Here is a 24887-nt window from a genome sequence, read left to right as displayed (position 1 = left end):
TATTTAGTAACATGTTTCAAATTACCTAGAATACATTTTATTTAATAATAATATCTAAAGTAATAAATGTTAGAGAAACAAAACCCACCATTAACACTGATGGAAACCACTAACTGAACTGTACAAAATTAAGTTCAACAGATTTAATCCAAAATTTGTAATATACCCATTAAAGTCGTTTTGTTGCTTCATTTAGATATAAGTGGACTATACCAGTGACACAAGTGATATAATTTTTCAGACACAGCCAACTTAACTATGACAAGGTTGTGATCTGTCAGCAAGGAGTGTAGTAGAAATATAGGCACAATTATTAAAGTTTAAGGTATACCACTATCCCCGTAGGCTTCTCTTCAGACATTTGTGCAAGCAACCTACTTCTGAATTTCACTGATGAACATTCTTCAGAGAAGCATCAACAACTCTTTGTTCATGAGGCAAAATAATTCTAATGTACCTAAAGTATTCTTACAGCTTAACTATGATATTTTACAAACCAAGTATCTTCTTGTTCACAACACAACCTTATGTTCAGTTTCACCTTCTAAGGGCTCCCAAATAGGGCTTTGTTCCTAGAATTTTAAATTACTTCTGAAAAATAGAAAGTAAATCTAAGATAGCATCTTGGAAATCAAATCCAATAAAATATTGATAAGAAACCAATAGGCTTGAGCATCACTGCAGAAATTTGACTTTTTCAAGAACTCTAGTCTCCCAGAGAATAGGCAATCCTACCAGTTCATCACTGCAACAGAAGACCTTCCTGACTGGGTGCAGATAATGATTTTTTTAAAAAATTAATTTATTTTTATTTATCAACATTCATTTCCATGAGATAAAGCTTTTTAATGAAGAATCAATGTAATATACAAAGTACTGGGCCTGGAGTCAGGAAGACTCATCTTCCTGAATTCAAATCTGGCCTTGGACACTTACTAATTGTGACCCTGGGCAAGTCCCTTAAACTGTTTCCTCAGTTTTCTCATCTGTAAAATAAGCTGGAGAGGAAAAAGGCAAACCCCTCCAGTATTTTTGCTAAGAAAAACCCCAAATCGGGTCAGAGGCCAACAGGGCTGAAAAGTAACTGAACAACAAATTCTTTAGTGGTTTTTGTTTGACTAACAACCTCACCTAAGTCCGTCTCTCAAGGTGAAGGGCCTTTCCAAGTATTTGAATTAAGGGGAAAAGAACAGGCTTAACATATGAAAATGAGAGGCTCTATAGAAGGTACAAAGCCATCTTAGAACCCTGGAAAATAGCACAGTTGTGGAAGAGCAGTAGTTAGAGATACAGGAAGCAGCTGAGAGCAGACCACAAGAAGGTGGCCTCTCAACTTGAGCATTCTAGGTGTGCTCTTAACAAAAAACCAGAGGAAGCCTTCATAAAGAAGGGTGGGGGGAGAGGAGGAAGAGGAAAGTTAATTTTGGTAACTTTGAGTTATTAAAAGTGAAATGCCAACAAAGGAAAGTCTGGTTTTAAAAAGGTGATCCTGTCCAAATAGCTTAAGCCAGGTTTGACTGCTTAAGATATAACAATGAGTAAAAAAATCATTTCAGAAGATCACAGTCCTATCTCAATGTTAATATGAAAATGTGACAGGAGAGAATCTGGGAAGAAAATTCATTACTCACCAAATTTATTCCAGCTCAATATGGGTTAAAAGAGAACAGTCAAATTTTTTCTGTAATTGTATTTACCTAGTGGAACACCTCTTCCTAATACCACAGAACATTTTAAAAGTTCATGAAGATTTCAAATATTAAAAATGTGATAAGTAGTTTGAGTTGTTTAAGAAAATGTTAAGTGTATGTAGGCTCCACTAAGTCAGGGATCCTCTCCCCCACTTAACTAGCACACAGTAGGCACTTATTGTATGTTAAAGGGAATAAAAATTTGGGTATGACAAGATGAAAATCAAAACTATGTAGGAACAAAAAAGTGACATATATAGAACCAAGAAATGGCAGGCAGATCAGGAATATAATAACCTGTAGACACTTATAAAGAAATGAATCTTACTGTTATTGGGCCCAAAGTTCATTTAAAAAAGAGACTCAAAACTTTTTAGGAATGGAATTTATTTAACAAATCAGTCACCATCACTGATTTTTACAATACTGATTTACCAATTAATTCAACTGTTGTCACATAGTTAAAATGACTGAAATTCAGAGCAGGATGGGACCTCAGAAATCTATTCTAGACATTCATTACAGAGCTGGGGAAACTGAGGCCCAACTAACTTGCCCAAGGTTACATAGCTAATAAGTAACACAATAGTGACTGTACTTGAATGAAAATTTTAAAATATTAGCCTTTGAAGATTAGTAATAATCTGATCCACATTTAATACTTTATTAAATCTAAGACTTTAAAAGATGAAAAGGTTGGCAAAAAAAATGCAGTAATCTTTTAAATGGAGAGCTCCTTCCTAATTTACATTTCAAAGATAACATGCTTTAAGAAGCAATCACTAAAATACAGGATTCTATATTATTGAGTTAGAAGAGATATATAATGTTCTTTCCAGTCCTAACAGTGTTATTTAATTTATCAATTTTACATACAAACAAGACTTACAAAAATACTAGATAGCTCTTCTAAAAAAGCAAAACATGAGAAACACACAAACACAAGCAAATCAAGCCAAAAAATTGAAACCAAGAGGACAAAATGCTATTGTCATATTTTCTAGGCAGCAAATAACATATCTTAATGTGATGGGCACACATACTTATCTAGGGTTTTGTATGATGAAAGAGATGGTGCTGAATCCAAATTACACCAGAATTCACACAAATGTGCTTGTTGCCAGGCACACCTTGAAGAATTCATTAAAGCTTTGTGCAAGTTTTGAAAAGATCATTTGCCCTCAACCTCTTGTAATTAAACACAAGATTGATGTAAAGCTAATCAATATTCAGCAAAAAAACACAGCATAACCCCCCCCCCCAAGTGTATTAAAGCAGAGAGATACAAAGACAAGCACCTTTTGCCATAAAAGAAATTCACTACTTCATTCCACGTTAAAAAAAAAAAAAAGAAAGAAAAAAAGAAAAAGAAGAAAACCAAAACCTGTCACATTCCTGTGAGAAAGCGGCTGGCTGCAGTTTACAAATTAGTAATGCATTTCTAGTGATTTTCAGCAATCACATTGGATGATGTTAAGAGTTTCTCGCCATAAATAGCTCAGACTACTTTGATACCCTTGTCTTGTTCCATCTCAAATTTCTCAATTTGAAATGTTTTGCAGTAAACCACCTTATGACAAGAATTTAGTGCAATAAACTGATACAAAAGAGAAAGATTTTTAGATTAACTCCATATATTTGGTGTACAATACCTTTACAAAATAGCATTAAAATGTGTCGATTTTCAAAGATATGAATTAACAGATTAATCTGCAAATTCAGTTTAATGCAGTGGAAGAGAACTCCTGAGCATAAATTGGATTTACATTGTATACAATTTGACGGTTAAAAAAAAATCAAATTTTATTGAGATGATTTAATTTTGTTTTGATTCCCTCTATGCCATTCTAACCACCATGTGAGTAATTAAGCTCCCTCCCAGTTCAAATAAATTACATAATTAAGACCATGTGTAATGACGAGAAACTAGCAGAGTGCAAAGCAGTTCATGCATACAATTTTGCATGTATGCATTCCATACTGAAGCATTCATACCTATCCCAGAGGGTCTTTGATTCCTGTAACTTGTTCAAATGGAACGCTTGGTAGAAAGCAGTTGAAGGATTCCTGCGAGATCCAAGAATCAAATGTAAATGATGTTGAGAATGTACACAAATCATTTTTAAAACATAAAGATGAAGGAATTTAGGCATGTAATTGCTTTCATTTTTTTTTTTTTTAAACAAAAGCTGCTTGCTTAAAAACATGGGTGTGAAATTTGAAATAAAAACTAGCTAACTTTAACCTGGCTCTTCATCACAGTAATAGCTGTTAAGGATCATTATTTCACCAATTCTGACTGAATATTATTGTTATTATCTAGTTATAAGCATATAGAAACCAATTCACATTCTAGTAAACAGTCTGCATTAACACTATCCTTGCTGGTTTAAAGAAAATTGAATTTAACATGACATTATGAATATCAAGGTTATTTCCCAAATCCATATCCATTTGACAATCTGACAAATAGTCCTAGTACAGTCTATGTATCAAAACCTATATGTTAAACATTCTAAGTAAAATCTGATATATTTCAATAACATCTAGTCTGTTTGATCAGGTTATTTCTTTTCTTTGTTGAAACTATTTCCTGACTGTTAACGTGCAAGCTAGTAAAAGTATGACAAGATGCCTATTTGCAGAATCTATCTAAGTGCCTGAGTACCTACAAGATACACTCTCAGGACTGTTGAGTGTTCATCTACCAATGTCAACTTCTTCCCACCTTCTTCACCCTATTCTCACTTTCTACTGAAATTCTGACACTGGATCCAAGATTCATCCTTATATATATTGAAGCCTGGTAGCCCAAGCACAAGACATCATCAGAAAACAGACACATATTCTCAATCTCTCCCAGTTCAAAACAGCACCCTGAAAACTGTCAATTTTGACCAAGAACATCTTGTAGCTCAAAGAGTAATATCACAATAAACACTGAATAAAATGATACTGTACATAACAGCAGTTTGAAAAGCATAAAATTATTACAAATCACGACATACTTCTCCTGGGAACCAAAACCAATCTTTAAGACATCTCTTTTTCATCACCTGTCCTTTTCATTTGTTGTTTACAAACATTCACTTCATGTGCAAAAATAAGATAAATAGCATATTCTTTCTGTATAGTACAGTACAAGGTTCAGTGACCTGACATGCAGGTCAAAAGTAGTACACAAAGTGATTGGTATAGGCAGAAACGGGGCACAAATGTACAATGGGAGTGTGGGTGGCAATCTATTCCAGTACCTTTTTTGTTTCAATCTACAGATATGTGTGTGGGAGCCATCTTACGACTTGAAGTATCCTACCTCTTTAAAGAAACCCTCAAGATAGCTTCTTATAGGGTTGATGCACTATTTCCATCCTAATCCCTGCCCTCTGAGAAACACTGCTTATCTTTCCCTCATGCGGAGAATAAATGAAGAGTTGACATTTCAAGAAATCTATTGCCACCCCACTCCCCCCAATAGCTGGATTTTGATTTAAATTTGGTTGACATACAATATGCTAATTTTATGAGGTCATGGTGTGCGGAGGTTTGGGTTTTTCCCATTGATATAGGGAACTACTGATGGAGGAAACTCCCTGTACCCTTGGAGATGGAGACCTGCTCTGCAACTTCAAGGTTACCAGGAGCACTGATACATTCCTAACCCTGCCTAAGGTCACACACTAAAAATGAGATTCTATCTGGCATGGCCTCCTGTCCCTACCTCTATACTGCCATGCCAAGTCATTTTATATAAAACTTACTGTCCTTTCTTATCAAGCTAGCTGACTTTCAAAAGATGAAGTCACTGGGAATCTTTGCTGATAAGTAATGTAAGCTGAGTGTTGGTCATGGAAGTCTGGAAGACCTGGATTCAAAACCCCCCTCCCCCACTTTTAACCATTTACTAGTGTGTGTGATACTAGCCAAGCCACTAAACCAGGCCAAGCCCAAGTGCCCTCCTCTGGAACCAAAGACCCCTAAGTGATACTGTGATTTTGAGAGCCATTCTCTCTCCTTAGAGCTTGGCCCTATGGCTGGCAGCAGCAATGAGTGCAGAGTAAGTGCCATGCCATGGCTGTCACACGAAAAGCAGTCATTTTTGGTCCAATTTAAGTGGCAGTTCTCTCTCCTGAATCTTGTTAATAGCACCCAAGGGGAAAAAAAAGCTACTTAACACAGACTGAAGACAAAGATGTGAAAGAACCTCTGATTCCAGGTGTAATGTGAGAGGATCGCTATTGGTCTTCTCAGTGAATCCTCTAGCTAACAGAACTTTTAAAAATTGCATGGAAGTCTATTTGGTTTTAAGAAATATGTTGTTCCTAGACATCTCAGAATCATAAAAGGATCAGTTGCCTATCTTAAAAGCTCTTTGGAAGATTTAGGTCTATCATGGTAAGTTTTTCAAAAAAAAATTAAAAAATACAAAAACACTAAGTTAAGTTATCAAATCTGAAAAGCCCAAATTCACCAAAATGGTGTGCTAAGTAATGTACTTGAAAATAGGAAGTGATCTCCTTGAAGGCAGGAACTTATTTGTTTCATTTCTAATATTCCTAGCATCTCACATACCTCTTTCAATTCAACAGGGGAAAAAGACCACAATATTTTTTTCTTGGAGAAATTTAAAAATTTAAGTCTTAACTTCATAGAAATGAAATGTTACCAAATATGTTGGTTTTAAATCATGACATTTCAAAAGCTCAGTTTCTGCACACATGAATTTCTATATAGTTCAAAATATCTGAAGTAAATAAATTAAAACTGTATTTAGAGGTACAGTAAAAGCACCCAAGACATTAAATACTATACATTTTAAGACTTCAGAACACAAGCACATTTAATTTGGGGAAATGTTATAGTCATACTGAAGAAACCAAGCCATAATGCTATAGCTATGTGGGTGTGAATCTTCTATGTGGTGCAGCAGTTTTAAGAAGAAAAAAAACAGGAAAAAAAGCATCACAAAGATGAAGCCAATCTTCTTTAGTAACACAAGCAGAAACCTATATGATACTTCTTTTCTGAACCTTGAATTAGAATAACACCTAAAGCTGAAGGGTTTAGATTCCTTGTCACAAAAATTGATTTATATGAAGAGATTAAAGGAGTTATCTCTGTGGAGCCTAGCTAAACAAGAACTGCAGGGAGAAAGGGGAAATGCTAGCTATTTATAAATGCTGAAAGGTCCCAAAATCAAAGACTATTTTGTTTCAGAGTGACAAAGTTTAAAAAAAGTAAAATAGGGGGAAAATGGTATTACCGGCAAGCATTTCAAGGCTATAAACAGCCAAGACATCAGCAGGTGACCCATTAAGAAAACAAACTACTGGAAAGAAAATTTGGATGTAGGGTAGCTTTGTTCACAAATTCTCATCTCCTGCAAGAAGAGGGTTTGAAACCAGTTTTGCAACAACCTATATCAGCCTTTACCATCAAAAGCTTCTGTTCAATTTTCTTCAAAATGTCAATAAAGGCTACTAGTTTAAATAATTCAGTAAAAAAAAAAATTTAGAAAAGTAGTTTCTTTTTATTATCTACATTTAATTGTCATCTGATCAAAAATGGTTATTTTCCTATAGATCACTTGCAGATATTTCTGCTGTACCAGTTAACTATTCCCTGCACACATGCCAAATACTGGTTTCATGCCATTTCCAGGCCCCTGAAAGTGGCACAGCAGGAAGTGACTCAAAGCCCAGATAACACATCCACCTTTTCTTTAGCAAGAGAATCTTTGTTTGAAAAGTAGCTATGATACAGGAAGAAAAGAAAACCCAGACTGAATAAAAAGGGGAAGAAAAAAACCAACCATCCTGAAAGCTTAAAATGAGATAAAGGAACCATGAATCAAATAAAGGGGTTGGTAAGACAAACTATCCACACAAGTTCTCACTCAAATGCTTATGTCTATGTCTCTCCACGCTACTTTAAAAGGTTCTTCCTGGAATACAAACTAGGAAAATTATTAGCCCTGAAAATAAATGCATTTCTGAACACCTGAGGGGGGTGGGGGTGGGAGTGGAGCACAAGTTACTCTTGCTATACTGAAGGATTTACAGAAGGCACTCTTTAAACTGATCAGAATGTGTGCACATAAGGTCTATTACTTCAGGGAAGTAGTTAGACAGAAATACACTAGCAACATGTGCCTGATAATTTCTTAAATTGTTCCCTTCCAAAAGGGCTGGTTCCTATACCTAAAAGAAGCTGATGACTTCACTTTTTCTTTCTTCCATTTCCCCACAGCAGCTCACTTGGGGTGAGATTACTTGCCACCAATAAATTTCTATTTTTAATTTCAGGGATACAGCAGAAAATCCCAGAAGGCTAACACTAAAAGACCATCAAAAGTCTATGGAAACTCAACCACATACAAGTTAACAGACCAAACTCAACTCAGAGGGTAGTGAACAGACCTCTCTCCAAATCATACCACTCTGGAAGGACCAAATATGAGGTCCAGATTGAGCTGTGAAAATATCAGGACACAAAAGACAGGAGCCAGACATCCCTGGCCTCTCCCCCCTAAGTGAGGAGTCCAACACTGGAAGAAGGCTGGAAAAATGAGCAAACAAAAAAAGAATCAACCATGAAAAGCTACTATAGTCCCAGGGGAAGATCAAAACGATATATAGTGAGTAAAACACTGATACTATAACAACCTTTGTCATTACTTTTAACTATGTTTTCAGAAACGTGAATTCTGAATTCACTTAGAACAAAATGCAGTGTTTCTGTCTAACAGTACTTTCCTGAAGTAATAGACCTTAAGTGCACACACTCTGATCAGTTTAAAGAATGCCTATAGTAAATCCTTTAGTATAGCAAGAGTAACTCATTCTCTGCTCCCCCACCCCACCTACACTACTACTACTACACCCCCACTATCACAGAGTTATTCAGAGCAAGGTAAACTCTTGCACTTTAATCAATACTAACAAAACCTAGTCTCCTATGGGTTTAAAAAAAGTTAGGTTTTTATTGTCTTGACTCTAGGAAGACTCAACTCTTCCCTGGTCCCTACTTAACTCAATGTGTTCACAATGAGGCCGTCAATTCAATTACTGGAAAAAGCACTATAAAAATTACAAGGTATTGTATAGGATTTAAAGCTCCAAGATATACCCACGGAAGAAAAACTTAACTGTTTCCAAGAGCTTGACAAGTGTCTACAACACATCTCCAATGCCTAGAATATTTATAAACCAGTTTTCATTTTGACAGTGCTCATGAAATAATGGTCTAGTGAAAAATCAAAGGGAAAACAGTCAACTTTCCCTAGCTTCTCTAGCCCAATTTTTTTGGCTCCAGATAATAACTGTACAACACATTTGGGCTTTTGCCTTGCCTTGTGTTATTCTCTAACTGCTTCATGTGTCTTGTCCTAACAAAATAAGTCCTCTGTGGGCAGGAGGCGTGCCACATACTGAAGAGTTTCCCAACTTGGTGAGTGAGCCGAAAAAGATATTGAAAAGTCGACCCTAAGACCAAAAGGAGCTAAAAGTACCAAAATAACTTATCAATAATATTCCTTTCAAAACAAATTCTTAATCTTTTTTTGTTAGTTATCAACCCGTTAGTCTGATTAGATCGTTTCTCAGAATGTTTTTCAATGCATAAAATACAGTAAGATTACAAAGGAATCAATTATAATGAAAGAGTTATCAATTTTTTTTAAAAAGAAAACTCAAAGGTAGGAGGGCCAATTTACCATTTATTTCAAAAGGAAGCTAGACCTTCTTTAGGTGTTTTGGTAAGTTAATTAATCTCCAACTCAGGAAGCTGTTTAGATTAATCTCTGCTTAGGAAATCTCTTTCTTCACAAGACACAGAATACATATAAAGCATGAGACTTGAGAAAATGTTTAAAAATACTTTAAGACAAACTACAAATAATCTCCCTTATGTATAAAGGGGATAGTTTCCCCCTTAGGACTTTTCTATAATATTTACTTTTATTCATTGTACACACTTAAGCTTGATAAAACTGTTTTCTGTTTGTAAAATAAGATGATTAAAAAATACTCTCATTGGTTATTTTATCAATCAGTTGATTTTCAGTTATTTTTATTTAATCTAACTAAATTGACATCAACCAGAAGACAGAATAACTTAAAAGATGAATTCATTCTTTTAAAACAAATGTTAAATATAGCTCCAAAACTTGTCTTCAAATTTTACAAATGGAACCAATATGCAAATATTTTAAACTTAATCTTGCTTAAGACCACAAGTTTCCACAATCTCAGTGGAGTCTAGAGTCTGGTTTGGGAAGCAGGGATTGTTAAAAGACTATTTGTTAGTCAGGAGGAAGCCTTGTGCAGTACACTCTGCTTCTGTCACTTTCTAGCAGGGTCTACCTAGGGCAGATCATGAGCCTTCTTGAGGCCTCATTAACCTCATCTGGAAAATGAGTAGTTTGCACCTACTTCTCAGGGTGGTTGGGAGGCTCACACAACTCCACATCTACACAAAAACGTAACTACTACTTAAAGCTATTGCAGAGAAATAATTACTGCAATACTTAAGTTGTAAATTGTCATTTCCAGAAGAACAGGAAAAGCCCAAGAGTGTATCTACATAGAAAGGAGAAACATGACAGTGGTCTCTCATGGTAAATGGCAAGTTAGAAAGTTCAGGTATGCTCTCTGAGAAACCGTGAAGGGACCAACCACACAGAACAGAGGCAAGATTTTAACCTGAGGACAGCTGGAGACAGCAGCTGGGCACAACATCCACGGAAAAATGACCTTGGTGAGCAGTTGTCCTGATGTGGACAAAGTCTGATATTACCTGAGGAATCATTACTGATAGGAAGTGTGTACAATAATGCACATCATAATAAAGTTTTAGGGAATGCTGCTTAATAAGCAATAGAAGCTGTATACTTTGGAAAGTAGCGATAGAAACATCAAGCTGCTCAATTCGAGGGATATTAAGTTAATATGTGCAACTCACTCAATTTATTATAGCTTTATTAATGAGGTAACTTAAAGATTTAAATTGTTAATCAGGTTAGGCTGGACTGAATTATACAATCTCAAAAATGTGAAGATGTGCAAACTGGGCAGTTTTGAAAGGCAAATTCCCCTCCTTCCCCTCAAGGTTGAAAACACAATCACAATTCGAGCTTCTAAGGAGCTAGGCAAAAGTTTTAATTATTTTCATATAATTTCTTCAAAGTAAAAAATTTGCTCTTCCACTAAATCATTTAAAAAGCAGCAACAAAAAGTTGTATGGAGGCAACATTATTCAGTTACAAATTCATAAACAGATCTATTGGCAAAGTAAAGTAGTAACCAGCATCGGTGAAAGCCTATGGCCAAACCAATCACAACCAAAGCTACAAAGTCAAGGTATTGCTGAGAAGAATTTAACGTCCTTTTTGTGACTACAAACCATATTTCTTTAATTCAACATCTTTTCTTCTGTCAATTCAAGATTCACTAATCATTTCCTCTATTAGAAAAAGTAATTCATCTTGGCATTCATTCCTATCTGTGGCCCTTTGTCACCGAACACTGACATAAAGCAATCATTTGCCATGGATCAGAAGGCTGCCTAACTATTCCCAATCTTTTGGTTCAGCAAAAAGCAGGAGCCTTCATTCCAAAGGAACAAGTTACAGACTCACTAAATCCACTCCTATTTATTATCACTATTTTCAGATGATCCCTACCCAAAACACTAGAATTAATATCACCTTTTAATCTCAGGACAATACATGCAAATGACTTGCTACTAGGACTTTTCAACAAACTCCTTCACAAAGAAGAGGGAGTTAAAAATGCATTTGTATAAACCGATGCACACATATTTTAGTTTTTAACTTTTTCTTAGTGTTCTGCCCAATCAGGTCCCAAATCCCATTGAAAGTATACAATCTATTAAGCAAAGGAGGCATGCCCACTACGACCGCTTTCTTGTACTGTGTGTATCTACTAATTCTAGAAGCAGTTTAAGTAATCAAAGGAGAGGTGTCACTCCCACTCCCCTAGAAAAACCAGGATCCCTGAAGTCATTTGGTGTTAGGGGTGGCCGAATGCACAACAAAAGTAGGTTTTTTAACAGGGGAGGTCACTCAACTATCTGAAATTCTACACATATCAATGTTGCGCTAATTATCCATGAGCAGTAACTTGCAGTCTCTCCAAGAAATCCGAAGAGGCTGGAGGCATCTTCAGTGCTTGACAGCATCAGCTATAATTCCCGGTCAAAGTTACACATGAGCTAATATAAACAAGCAAAGAATGAGCAATGCTTCCATAACACCAAGGGATTTAAACATGCAGTTTCTCTTTCTCCCTTCAAAAGAGTAAATCCACTAAGATTTCTGTTCACTTCAGATATAGAAATTCCTGCAGACTTCAAAACAAGCAACTCTACAATCTCAATCTTACACTTTGGAATCTTTTTGCTTTTCCATCTCAATAAAAGGAACAGAATATGGCACTAAGCAATGGAGACCTAAAATATTAATTTGAGTCCTTCTGATAGGTGCCAGGATCTAACTCCTCAGTCCTACAATTCATACTACCTCTTCAATGGTTCTTAACTTTCTATAAATAAAATCATTTAACACAATTCAGGAATGGGTGCCATGAAGGTTTCCTTACAATCAGGTTTTCAACAGTCTTGCTGCAGTTGACAGTTCACAACTGCAGCCATTCATTAGAGTTCCTGGAATGTAGCTTGAAGAGGTCAGCTATCTGTACTCTGCTCCTTTTCTAATAGGTCAGTTTAAGATTTTGCACCTCCCCAACCCCTGTACCCCCCTCCTAAAAAAGAAAAACGAGTCTTTCAAACATCAGGAAGTTTCAGCAAACTTTGCTAGCAACATTCATCCAACACGATTCACAAATTTTTATAAGACCTATTTCAAGCCACCTCATACAGCATTCTACATTAAAAGGTTTTTACCAAAATGACTCCTTAAATTTTAGAGAGATCATAACTAATTCTAGCATGTCTTACCTATATTGCAGTATATGTACGGTATCTACTTCACAGCAAATGATGCTAAGCTTGATGAACTATAAAAGACCTCCTAGGATATACTGGTATATAACCATTTTATTATCCTGCATTTATTGGGTATCAAGAGCTCAGTCACTCAAGTTTCTCTGAGGTAGTGTGATATTGTGAATAAAAAAGGTCAGGCCTTGGACTCAGGATAACTTATATTAGCTATGTGACCACTGGCAAATCACCTAACCTCTCAGTGCCCACAGGCAACTCTCCAAGACTTTGTAAATTGTAGGTTGAGTTATCAGATTGCAACAGGGAAGGGAGTTTCCACACCAGGAGTACCCCACAATAAGAAAATATAGTAAAACTTGTTTAATGCAAACATTTTGTAGTAGGACTTCATATTAAGTTTGTTTTAGGTAAAGGTATCAGCCCCATATCATTTTATCTATTTCTCCTCCTTTAAAATACTTCCTATTATCAAACATGTTTCCCATAAGCCCTCAAGATTTTAGGTAGCTTCAGTGTTATAAAAGCCACAAAAATTAAGATGCTATACCTATTGTAAAAGTCTAGTGAAATTATTTACGAAACCATAATTATTCACCTTTCCCTACATTTATTCCATTTTTGATATGAAGTACAAATTATATTCTCTGCCATTTTAAAATTGTAAATGCCACATATGCAAGTCATAAAATTCCTCAAAAATGTTATGCCAAAAATTAACCTTGAAAACACTCCTACTTTATATTTTATAAACCACCCCCCATTCCTCTACACTGAGGGAGGGGAAGAAGTCAGTACTGAACCTACTTAATGGATTTGTTCCTTCACCAGGGTAACCATGTAGATACAATAAAATATTCAAATGTGTTAGATTACAATTTTACTTAATTTTTTCATTATTACAGTGAATTTAAAACTCAGAAGCTGAAAACAATGGCCTGAAATTTGGAATGAACATAATTCATAATTGTTCCAAGGAATGCTAAGTGAAAAACTTATTAGTGGAAAAAAGTGCCAACTATGTATTTTAAAACACACATATATCAAAATTACTGGGCCTTCCTACATATAAATTAGAAATACCTATACTGGTTTAAATGATAGTGACTAACACTAGTACTACTACTATTACTTACTACTGCTACTACCATGAAGTACAATCCAGATACATCTAAAGAGATTATTTTTTGGAACACTTCAAAATTTTAAAAGTATTCAATTTATTTTTATGCTTGGTGAGATTTTTTAAAAATGACTGATAGAAGATATTTTAAGAGGAGAGAGGGACAGGTGAAATAGACCATATACTCTAGTAAGGAATAAATTCTAGAGTTGCCTTATTCATGTGTTCTTTTTCTTATTGACTCATAATCATTCATAAAACTAAATTAAAGAGTGTCCTTATAAAACCTGCTAAATCAAAGGGGGAGTGGGGCAGAGCAAAATGAAAAGTTTTTTTCCAGTTATGTACTAAAAAAATATGATTAATCCACCTGTCTCCTATTGAGCTGATCAGTGGGATGGGAACAGAAGCAGACAGGTGCCAAAATGATCCTGCATCTCCCACAAAGAAATGACTGGGTGGAGGCAACCCAAAAGGACCTATGTCTATTACAGAGTACCAATTGTTACTGGGAAATTGAGTACCCAAACCTGCATTTCTGATCTGTGTGACTATAAAAAAGTAATGTTACTGATGTTCCTATGGTTTAATGAATCAGTCCCATTACTTTATATTCAGACTTCATAAATATACTGAATAACATAGCTAAGTTATGGGCAGATAGTAAGTCCCTAATTCTGAAGAATTGGAGAATTTTTGAACAGCTGCAAGTCATTTTCAAAAATATTAGGAATATAAAGTTGACCTTAGAAATGAATGCATTTCAGGAACACTGTTCATACTTAATGAAACTGTGCTGTGTTAGCGGAGAAAATTGAAGACATACTAATTGTATAGAGGAAAGTGGAGAGAAGGATGGGAAGGGGCTAAGAGGAAACAGGGAGAGAAAGCTTAAAAAATAAAGAGCAAAATCGTGTTCCTCTACACACCATAATATGTTAGAGAAATCCTTTGGAAATGATTCAAGTGTCTGACAACTCTTAAAAAAAAAAAAATCAAAGAGTACTTTAATGTCTTTTCTGATCCTCTAAATTACCTGCAATTTTCTATGTGAATTAACAGCATATTTTTGTACAGTTTGTAACCATAATCCAATTTTTAGAAAAGTAATTTGTACAGAAAGATAATAAATCCAATTTTCATTTTGAATTCCCTCTAAACCTACCAAAAAATGTTTAATATTCAACCAAAAGGCAGCTATTAATGTGACAGTATTCACTAATTTTCAGTTAGCCTCTTTTAAAAGCTTCCCTTAAAAAGGGTAAGGGGGAGAAGGGAAGCTAACAACCTTTACAATTTAGCATTTAAATTCCTCTAAATTCAAAATCAGACACACAACTTAAAAAAAAAAACAAAACCCCAAACCTATATTTCATGCCTTTTCCCCCACAGCAGAAAGGGGAGCCTCTTTTAAGCATCCTTCTCTTTTAAAAACGTAACATTTCATTTAAAAAGCCAGGTGAAGCTTTTTTCCTTCCTGATTTTCTAAGGAATGAGTTCTTGCAGTTCTATCTGACCCCCACCAGCCCTGCTCCCTGGAGAAGCCGCCTAATAAGTTTATTTCCTATTAGATGTTTAATTCCAGCCACCTATATAACTTTTCCTCTCTAAATGATCTTTAAAAAAATAAACCTTGAAAGTGACATTAGGGAAGCTCATTTTTTCCCATAAGTTGACGAGGAAACATTAGAAAGAACTACCATGGAAGACCACTATTTCAAACTGTGTTATCAAATGTAATTGTGATGAATAGCCTAAAACTTCTGTTCTTAATATACAGACTCTGAAAGTTGTGGCTAGAACAAGTCATTTGCTGTAGTTTTTAGGTAGGGTTTTTAAATGACCTAAAATGAGTATCTCTTCGTGTCTCTGTAAATCCATTTTGAAAACGTAGCAAGTATGTTTAAAGGACATTCTGCTCAGTGCCCCAGAATACTTCTAAAAAGAAATCAGAAAGCCCAAAATAAAAATAACATTTTAAACGTTTAAAATGAAAAGTTCCATACCTATCTTCATCACCATCGACAGGAATGGAAATACCGAAGACAGAGCTGGCCAGGGTGTTCATAGGAGTCGTTGCGGGCAAAAGGGGGTTTGCGAGGGCATCCTGAATGGGAGGCTTCACCAGAGGCTTATTTTCAGCAATGAGAGAAAGTGGTGGCTGAGGTAGGGGTTCTGATTTTCTTCTAGTCTCATCAACCTGTCCGGCCAAAGGTTGCGTCTGAGTCTGAAACTGGCTGAGGCTGGCCTGGGGCAGACTGGCCGGGGCATTCGACGTGCCTGGCATTAAGGGAAGTCCGCTGGAACTTCTGCTGCCGCTCAGCTGGGTCTGGACCAGAGTAACAGGGACATTTGGCATAGTAACAGAAGCGGCAGGCACACTAGGCACGCCGGGAGCCGGCACGGCCGCAGGCCCCGCGGCCCCCTGGCTGCTGCCGCCGCCCATCGGAAGCTGAGTCACGGACTTGGGGGGCGCCCCGGCCCCGGGCTGCGGGACGGCAGCCGGGCCGCTCGCTTCTCCAGACTGGGAGGGGGGGTTCTGGCCGCCGCCCTGGCCCCCAGGAAGACTGGACGTCCCGGCGCCGCTAACAGGGACCGCGCCGGCTGGCTGGGCAGCTCCTTGGGACTGAATCGCTGCCATGTGCTGCATGTAGTCGGTCTGGCCGGAGGGCTGGGCCGGCAGCAGAAGCCCCGCAGCCAGGGGAGGCTGGGGATACGCGGCAAACGGCTGGGGCGGGGTCCCGGGCGCCCCGGGGGGCTGCACCTGCTGCGGGCCTTTCCCATTGTGTCCCACCGACAGGACGGCGGGCGCAGGCCCCGGGGACGGGCTCTGCTGCGGGGGCCCCGCGGCGGCCGGGCCGGGGTAGAGCGGCTGCGCCGAGCTCGGGGGCACGGCCCCACCTACGGGCGGCTGCCCGACCACGAAATGCGGGGACTGCGGCGCGGGCGGGGGGTGCGCCTTCTCGGGCGGCAGCGCCGGGGCCGCGGCGGCCGAGGAGCCGTCGCCGCCGGGGTCGGAGCCCTGCGTGGCCTGCACGGCCGAGACCACCACCACGGAGCCCCCGGTGGCGCCCAGGCCGCTGTCCCTGTCGGCGCTGGGCTCGAAGGTGGCGCTGTGCCGAATGCAGTCCCCGGTGCGGGCGAGCACGGCGCTGTCCGAGTCGCGGTCATAGTACTCCATACACGTCCATCGGCCGCGTCTATAGGGCTCTCCGGAGCCGTGGTCCAGCTTGATGACCCGGAAGCGGGAACTGCAGGCGGCCGTTGTCTGGGTCGCGGCCCCGCTGACCAGCCCCGCGGCCGAGGAGGACGCGTGGGGGGCCGCGGCCGCCGGGCCCGGGGGGGCGGCCACGTTCCGGAGGTTAACAGCTGCGCCCCCGTTGGCGGGGGCCCCCCCCGCCGCCGCCGCCGCCGCGGCCAACTGCCCGTCCAGGAGGAGGTTGGGCGACACGGTGCCAGGGGTCTCGGCGTCGCCCACGTTGTTGAGGGTCTCCTCGGACGAGCTGCGCTCGCACACCTCCTCCGGGCCGTAGTCCGTGGCTCGGGAGACGTCGAAGATCTCGGACGACACGTCCTCCGTGCGCGACTCGTCCGGGTCGTCCAGGCTCTCCGTGTCCTCGGTGATGCTGCTGGCCACCTGCGCCGTGGTGACGCTGGTGATCTGGAAGCAGCTCTTCTTCTTGGCCGGCATCTTGGACATGGCGGGGGCTCTGAGGCCGGGGGGCGCGGGGGCGCCCGGATCCCGCCCACGCCGAGGGCCCGAGTCTGGGGGAGGGTCGGGAACCCGCGCCGGGCGCGTCAGGGGCAGAGCCGGGCCCGGTCGGGGGTCGGACACATCCCCCTCGGGCTCTCCCCGCCGCCCTCCGGGGGCCGATCGAGCGCTCCCGGGGCTGCGAGGCGCCGCCGAGGCTCCGGGTCGGTCCGCAGGCCCCGGGGCGCGGGCGGAGGGCGGGGCGGCTCGCGGCTCTAGCCGGAGCCCCGCAGGGCCATGCCGGCCCGCAGGCCTGCAGCCCAGGCGGGCGGCTGCGGCCCGGACGGAGGCCCCGCCCGGCTGGCGCTCGGGGGCGCGGGCCCGCCCGGCCGCTCGGTGCCCCGGGGTCGGCGGGCGGCGCGGCGCGGAGTTCGGCCGGAACTCAAATTCAAACTGCTGCGGCTGCTGCTCTGGCGGCGGCAGCTCCCTCCCCTCGGCCAAGATGGGGACGGGACGGCCGCGCCAGGGATGCTGGGAGGAGGAGCGGTCGCGCCGCCGCCGCCGGGCCGGGCCCCGCCGCCGCCGGTGGGGAGAGAAGCAGCGGAACGGAGATCGAGGACGAGGACGAGAAGGAGGAGAAGGAGGAGGATGCTGCTGCTGCCGCCGCCGCCGCCGCCGCCGCTGCTGCCGCTGACACCGCCGCGCCGCTGCTACTCCGGCCGCCGCTGCCCCGTGACGCGCCAGCGTCGTGACGTCACCGCCCCGCCCCCCCCCCCCCCCCCCTCCCCCGCCCGGCCGGCTTCCTGCGGCGCTGGGAGAGGGCTTCGCGTGGAGCTCGGCGGAGCCCAGAAGTGGGCGGTGCCGGCGTGCGGCCGTGGAGGGGGTGGGGCGGGGGGCGGGGAGGACGCCTCTGCAGCGTTGTCTCTGCGCATCCCTGCCCTGAGAGCGCGACCCTCGGGCGCCGCGGCCGGAGGAGACGTGTACGCACATGCGTACGCCGCCAGGGGCTCGGGGCGCGAGGCCTGCCGCGGGCCGCCTCTCGGCGCTGTCCCGGCGCGGCGGGTCGGGCTGTCGGGGGTCCCGCGGGGAGGGGCTCGGACCCTGGGAGGACTGAAAGGAGCCCGGGTTCGCGGCCTCTCGGGACCCCGGGGACAGGCTAGGGCAATGGGCGCTTTTGTCGGGGCGGGACGACCTCTGAGGTCACCTTCCAGCTCGGAGGTTCTGCGTCACGTGCGGCGGCGGCGTCACCCGCTGGTAGGCACCAGATAAGGCCGGGGCCGCCGGGAGCACCCCTGGGGCGCGGGGCGCAGGGCCCGGTCACCCGCTCAGGCACCAGGTAGCACTGTAGGTGTAGGGGAGCACTCCGGGGGCGCGGGGCGCAGGGCCCGGTCACCCATTCAGGCACCAGGTAACGCTATTAGGTGTAGGGGAGCACTCCGGGGGCATGGGGTGCAGGGCCCGGTCACCTGCTCAGGCACCAGGTAGCACTGTAGGTGTAGGGGAGCACCCCTGGGGCACGGGGCGCAGGGCCCCGTCACCCGCTCAGGCACCAGGTAACGCTATTAGGTGTAGGGGAGCACTCCGGGGGCGCGGGGCGCAGGGCCCGGTCACCCATTCAGGCACCAGGTAACGCTATTAGGTGTAGGGGAGCACTCCGGGGGCACGGGGCGCAGGGCCCGGTCACCCATTCAGGCACCAGGTAACGCTATTAGGTGTAGGGGAGCACTCCGGGGGCACGGGGTGCAGGGCCCATGTCCCCGCTCAGGCACCAGGTAGCGCTGTAGGTGTAGGGGAGCACTCCGGGGGCACGGGGTGCAGGGCCCATGTCCCCGCTCAGGCACCAGGTAGCGCTGTAGGTGTAGGGGAGCACTCCGGGGGCACGGGGTGCAGGGCCCATGTCCCCGCTCAGGCACCAGGTAGCACTGTAGGTGTAGGGGAGCACTCCGGGGGCACGGGGCGCAGGGCCCGGTCACCCGCTCAGGCACCAGGTAGCACTGTAGGTGTAGGGGAGCACTCCAGGGGCGCGGGGCGCAGGGCCCGGTCACCCATTCAGGCACCAGGTAACGCTATTAGGTGTAGGGGAGCACTCCGGGGGCACGGGGTGCAGGGCCCCGTCACCTGCTCAGGCACCAGGTAACGCTATTAGGTGTAGGGGAGCACTCCGGGGGCACGGGGTGCAGGGCCCCGTCACCCGCTCAGGCACCAGGTAACGCTATTAGGTGTAGGGGAGCACTCCGGGGGCATGGGGCGCAGGGCCCCGTCACCCGCTCAGGCACCAGGTAACGCTATTAGGTGTAGGGGAGCACTCCGGGGGCATGGGGCGCAGGGCCCTGGTCACCTGCTCCGGCACCAGGTAGCACTGTAGGTGTAGGGGAGCACTCCGGGGGCACGGGGTGCAGGGCCCCGTCACCCGCTCAGGCACCAGGTAACGCTATTAGGTGTAGGGGAGCACTCCGGGGGCACGGGGTGCAGGGCCCCGTCACCCGCTCAGGCACCAGGTAACGCTATTAGGTGTAGGGGAGCACTCCGGGGGCACGGGGTGCAGGGCCCCGTCACCTGCTCAGGCACCAGGTAACGCTATTAGGTGTAGGGGAGCACTCCGGGGGCACGGGGTGCAGGGCCCCGTCACCCGCTCAGGCACCAGGTAACACTATTAGGTGTAGGGGAGCACTCCGGGGGCACGGGGCGCAGGGCCCTGGTCACCTGCTCAGGCACCAGGTAACGCTATTAGGTGTAGAGAACAGGGAGCAATCAGAGGGAAGGGGTGCAGGCCCAAATCACTGGCTCACAGTAACCAGTTAACGTTATAGGTGTAGGAGAGAAGGAGAAATCAGGTGTCAGAAATTGGGCCAGCTGGAGGGACCAACTGGTTGCAAATATTGATCAGGGAAATAGACTGTTTTGTATATATGTATATATGTATGTGCATGTACGTACGTGAACATTTACATATATGTATATATGTGTACACATACACTTTAGCACTTTAAAGTTGGCAACAGTTTTCACAAATTTCTCATTTTTAGCACAGTACCTAGCACGTAATAGGTACTTAATTAATAATTGTTTATTGACTGACTGAAAATCAGGAAACCTTGGATTTTAGGAGGTAGTGCAGTAGAAAGGGATAAGCAGTTCTGGGAGTCCAAGGACCCCTGTTCAGTTTAACACTGAAGCCCCCAAACTTGCATGGAGTCTATTTAATGCTTCTTTTCTAGAAAAAGGTAGAGGGAACGTTATCTTTAAAATTTTTAGCATTTTATTTTAAAAGTCTTGTGAAGCTGTTTTCCTTCCAAGTTTTACAAGGACTGCGTTTCAAAGCTTGGTTTGACAGGGCCATCCCTCTCTTCTTTAGACTTTGAAAATATACTAGAGAAGCCTCCAAACCATTGCAATTCAAATTCCACCTCTGAATGTTGATTGTGTTTGACCTGTGCAAGTCACTTAACCTCTCGAGACCTCAGTTTCCTTAACTGTAAGAAGAGGGGATTGGACTAGATATCATCTGAGGTCCCAACTCTATATTGGTGATCCTAGTTAGACAAGCCCCGAGTGGTAGTGGGAAATGTCTCTGCCCCTCGGTGCCCCAGGGAATTCTTCAAGACCAGTAAATGAGAGAGAGAGAGAGAGAGTGTTGGGGAGGAGTAGAGGGTGTGATGGCTGTGAATTATTTGTTGAGGGTGGGGAATCTGGGAAAGGGGAGAAGCAAAGAAGTACAGTCTCTAGGAGACAATAACTTTACAACAAAGGAATAATCTGCCAAAATTTATGAAGTGCCTACTATGTGCCAGGCTGAGGATACAAAAAGAAGTAAAAGACAGTCTTTCAAAGCTCACAGTTACAGCTAATAGCTAACGTTTATATAGTAATACAGGCTAATATATAGTATATACTATATTGTATAATATAGTCATGATAGCTAACATTTATATAGCCTAAAATGTGCCAAGCACAGTACTACATGCCTTATAGTTATTACCTTATTTGACCCTCACAGCAATCCTGCAGGTAGGCAGTATTATCAGCCTCATTTTACAGATGAGGCAACTAAGATAAGAGACTTGCCCAGGGTCACACAGCTAGTAAGTGGCTGAGGCCAAATTTGAACTCATGTCTTCCTGACTCTAGACCCAATACTCCATCTAGGAGGACACTTAGCTTTCTGATACTTCAAATCAAATGAGGCGACAGCAACCATTTATACGGTACTTACTACACTAAGCACTTTACAATTATTGTCTCATTTGGTAATGCTTTAAAGCTTTTTGAAAACCTTAAAAGACTTTATAAACATCAGCTATTAATATTCTTCAAGACTTCTCAATTCCAGAATATTGCAATGATAGCAGTCTGGTATAATGTAATATGATGGCAAGTGCACAAAAGGACTACAAAATGCTATTTGAGGTCAGACGGAAGAAAGGGAATTTAGAATTGGGATGCTTCAATTAGATTCCATTTAGCAGGCCCGAATGACAAGACATAGTTTATGTGGGTGTTAAGTAGAGTGATGTAAGGACAGAAAGAAAAACCCTTCTCTTCCATTCTCCCCTTCTGGTACATCCAGGTAAATGGATCAGTTCAGGTTAGTTTAAAGATGCAGTCACAACTAGGGAGTCAGAAAGGCTTCCTGTCAGGGAAGTACATGGATGGAGATTGGCATTATAAAAGCATAGGGGAATAGGACCACTCAAGGGAATCCATATGAGCAACCCCTCAAACCAAGGCACAGGAGGAGGAAATGGAATGTTTGGAGTAACTGGAGGTCAAGGAGCATTTTATTAATTAAGTGCCTATACTACATGCTAGGCATGGTGCTAAGAAGTGGTGATCCAAAGGGAAAAAAAGCTGTTCCTGCCCTTAAGGAGCTTTCATCTCCACACTGGCTTTCCCATGAGCATGTGAAAGAAAAAGATGTGAAATTCAAGTCAACAAGCATTGAGCTTGTTGAGCTTCTACTATTTGACCAGCCGTAGCACTAAGCACTGAGGATTGAGACAGAAAACAAATATGGTGCCTGTCATCAAGGTACTTACATTCTCATGGGAGAAAATAACATGGACTTGGATCAGGATAAAGAAAATGGAGAGAAAGTAGTTTGTGGTGGTATGGTTTAATGGAAGGGTATCTGCATTTGTTTCCTGTGTGCCCATAGGCAAGTCCTTTATTTGCTCTGGTTCTTTGTTTATTCTTCTCTGTAAAATGAGGGGTTTGGACCAGATAGCTTCTCAGGTTTCTTGGAGCTTTAAAGCTATTTATGCTACAACCTGGTGAACCACGGTGGGGTAGAGCAGGCATTAAGGGCTTTGAAGAGATGGGGGGAAGAGATCAGACAAGGTCTCCTTAAGAGGTGGCACCTGAACTGTGTTTTGAAAGAAGCTAGGGGGCTCTGCTATTGGGAGAGAAGGGAGGGCATTCCAGGTATGGGGCACAGCCTAAGCAAAGGAACAGGGACCAGAGATAGCTCTTCCTCCTTAGTATAAATCAGTTCCACTTGCTTCCTTCTAACCTTGATCAGAAGGGAGGTGTGGAGAAGCAGATCTGCCCCGGAAGGAGCTGGTCATTAGTGTTAATTCATGTGGATGATTTGGAGCCATTCAATAGTGATGAATAGGACATCAGTTTTCCCCATGGGTGGGTTAGCCTGAACCCTAATTCTCCTGAATAACACCACTAGTGCCCATAATTCTCAAAGGGAGAGAGCCTTTAATAACTGCACATTCCCTGTGCTAGCTCACTCTGGATTATTAAAGAAAGCAAACACAGCAAAATTCCTTAGTATTTTCCCACTGCCTGGATGGGGGAAGGTATTTAATCTGAGGATCCTTTCCTTTGTTTTATGGGCAAGCTTAGGGAAGGGCCTGGCTGAAAGCTGCACAGGACCACCGGCAGGCATGGATAGGTTGGGATCTGCATTGTCACAGGGAACTTCCAAATGAATGAGATCACAAAGCCACTTGAGTCTCCTTTCCTTGGGTGATGCTAAAATAGTCACTATTGTCTTCTGACCATGACTCCCCAAACATTCCTTTTAAAGGCATTATATTGTGAGAAAATAGCTCCTAAATATCTCCTCTGATCCTTCTTCCCATAGAACAGTGGCTGGCACTTTGTAGGTGCCTAATAAATGCTTATAATAATGTGACAAGGCTGGCCAGTTTGCTCCCAAGTCCCAACTGCCATAGCTCAAGGCCAGACAGTTCTTTGCCTTCATCTCTTAGCTCCCAAATCTCTCTCATTGAGCTTCATAGGGGTGTCCCATGGATGAGTCTAGAAAGAAGATAGTGATGAAGGCACCTGCCCTCCTATTCTTCGCTAGGTATAAAGCCAAAGGAAAGGGAATTGATTACACAGAAAGCTGCTCCTGTTAGTAGGGGGTGGGGGGGCCTGCCAGTGTTCTGCTCCCCTCCATCCAAAAAAGACAGAGGACATCTAAGTATGAGTCCTGACTGTCATTTACTACCTTTATTACCTCAGGCATTCATGGAACTGAGCTTTTATTTATCTGTAAAAATTACAGTTGGATTAAAAATTCTTTCCAGCTCTTAAGTCCTTCAACTGAAGGGTGGAAAAGTGGTCTGTAGCGAGATTTTGAAGCTAAGAAGTTTGAATTTTCTACTAGAGGCCTCTTGAGATTCTTGAGATGGGGTGACATGCTTAGACCCATGCCCAAGAAAATCTTCACGAACCTTAAAGGATGAGTAAAAAATCAACAGGTAGACATGGAAGATAAGGGATGAGAATCCTAAGTAAAACACTTATCTTACACATGAAGAAACAGTCCTCAGGACTGCTTCAGAGGCAGGAAATCACTCAGGAGGAAAACCTCCATTTTAGAAGAGAGCTCTGCTCAGGACATCTCATTTCTCACCTGGCAGAACTACTGTGGGATTTCTTTGACTGACTTCTCCACCATGCTCCAGGAGGCTCATTATTGGGAAAACCTTATCATCCTGTCAGATCCTATCAGCCTTGGACTACACCTCACCCCTACCCTCCGAGTCCCTGAATATGGGGAAGAGCCAGGAACCACAAAACCTCCACTTAAGGAGGTGCTTGTTTACCTTCCCTAGAGGCCCTTTTCCCCACCCTCTTTTCAGCCTTTTTTTATGAGTTGTCTCCCTACCCCACCCCCATTAGATTGTAAACTTCTTGGGGGCAGGCACTATCTTAGTAGGAATTTAAGTGTTGATTGAATAAAAATGTGCATACCCTTTGACTTAGCAATATCACTTCTAGGGTTGTATCCCAAAGAGATCATAAAAATGGGAAAAGGGCCCACATGTACAAAAATATGTATAGCAGCTCTCTTTGTGGTGGCCAAAAACTGGAAATCTAGGGGATGCCCATCAGTTGGGGAATGGCTGAACAAGTTGTGGTGTATGAATGTAATGGAATGTTA

General features: G+C 43.2%; 1 protein-coding gene across 4 annotated transcripts in view; it reads right to left on the bottom strand.

Moving 5' to 3' along the window:
• Positions 1-17494, bottom strand: part of TSC22D2 (TSC22 domain family member 2) — a 50378-nt gene extending 32884 nt beyond the window's left edge. For 2 of the 4 annotated variants that reach the window (XR_011969059.1, XM_072618291.1), the window contains exons 1-2: positions 15801-17494; positions 3687-3758 (exon numbers count right to left, since the gene is read on the bottom strand). Coding sequence is in view for 2 of the 4 variants with exons in the window: in XM_072618291.1 (XP_072474392.1) it covers positions 3687-3758; positions 15801-17494 (1766 nt within the window). In the remaining 2 variants the exon portion in view is untranslated. The remainder of the gene's footprint in view (positions 1-3686; positions 3759-15800) is intronic. The other 2 variants (XR_011969060.1, XM_072618292.1) reach the window with 1 other exon arrangement.
• Positions 17495-24887: the final 7393 nt, after the last annotated feature.

Source organism: Notamacropus eugenii, chromosome 6 (genome assembly GCF_028372415.1).
Source record: "Notamacropus eugenii isolate mMacEug1 chromosome 6, mMacEug1.pri_v2, whole genome shotgun sequence".
Taxonomy (NCBI): Eukaryota; Metazoa; Chordata; class Mammalia; order Diprotodontia; family Macropodidae; genus Notamacropus; species Notamacropus eugenii.
Note: the sequence above shows the minus strand (reverse complement) of the source record. Positions and strands in the feature narration are given on the sequence as shown.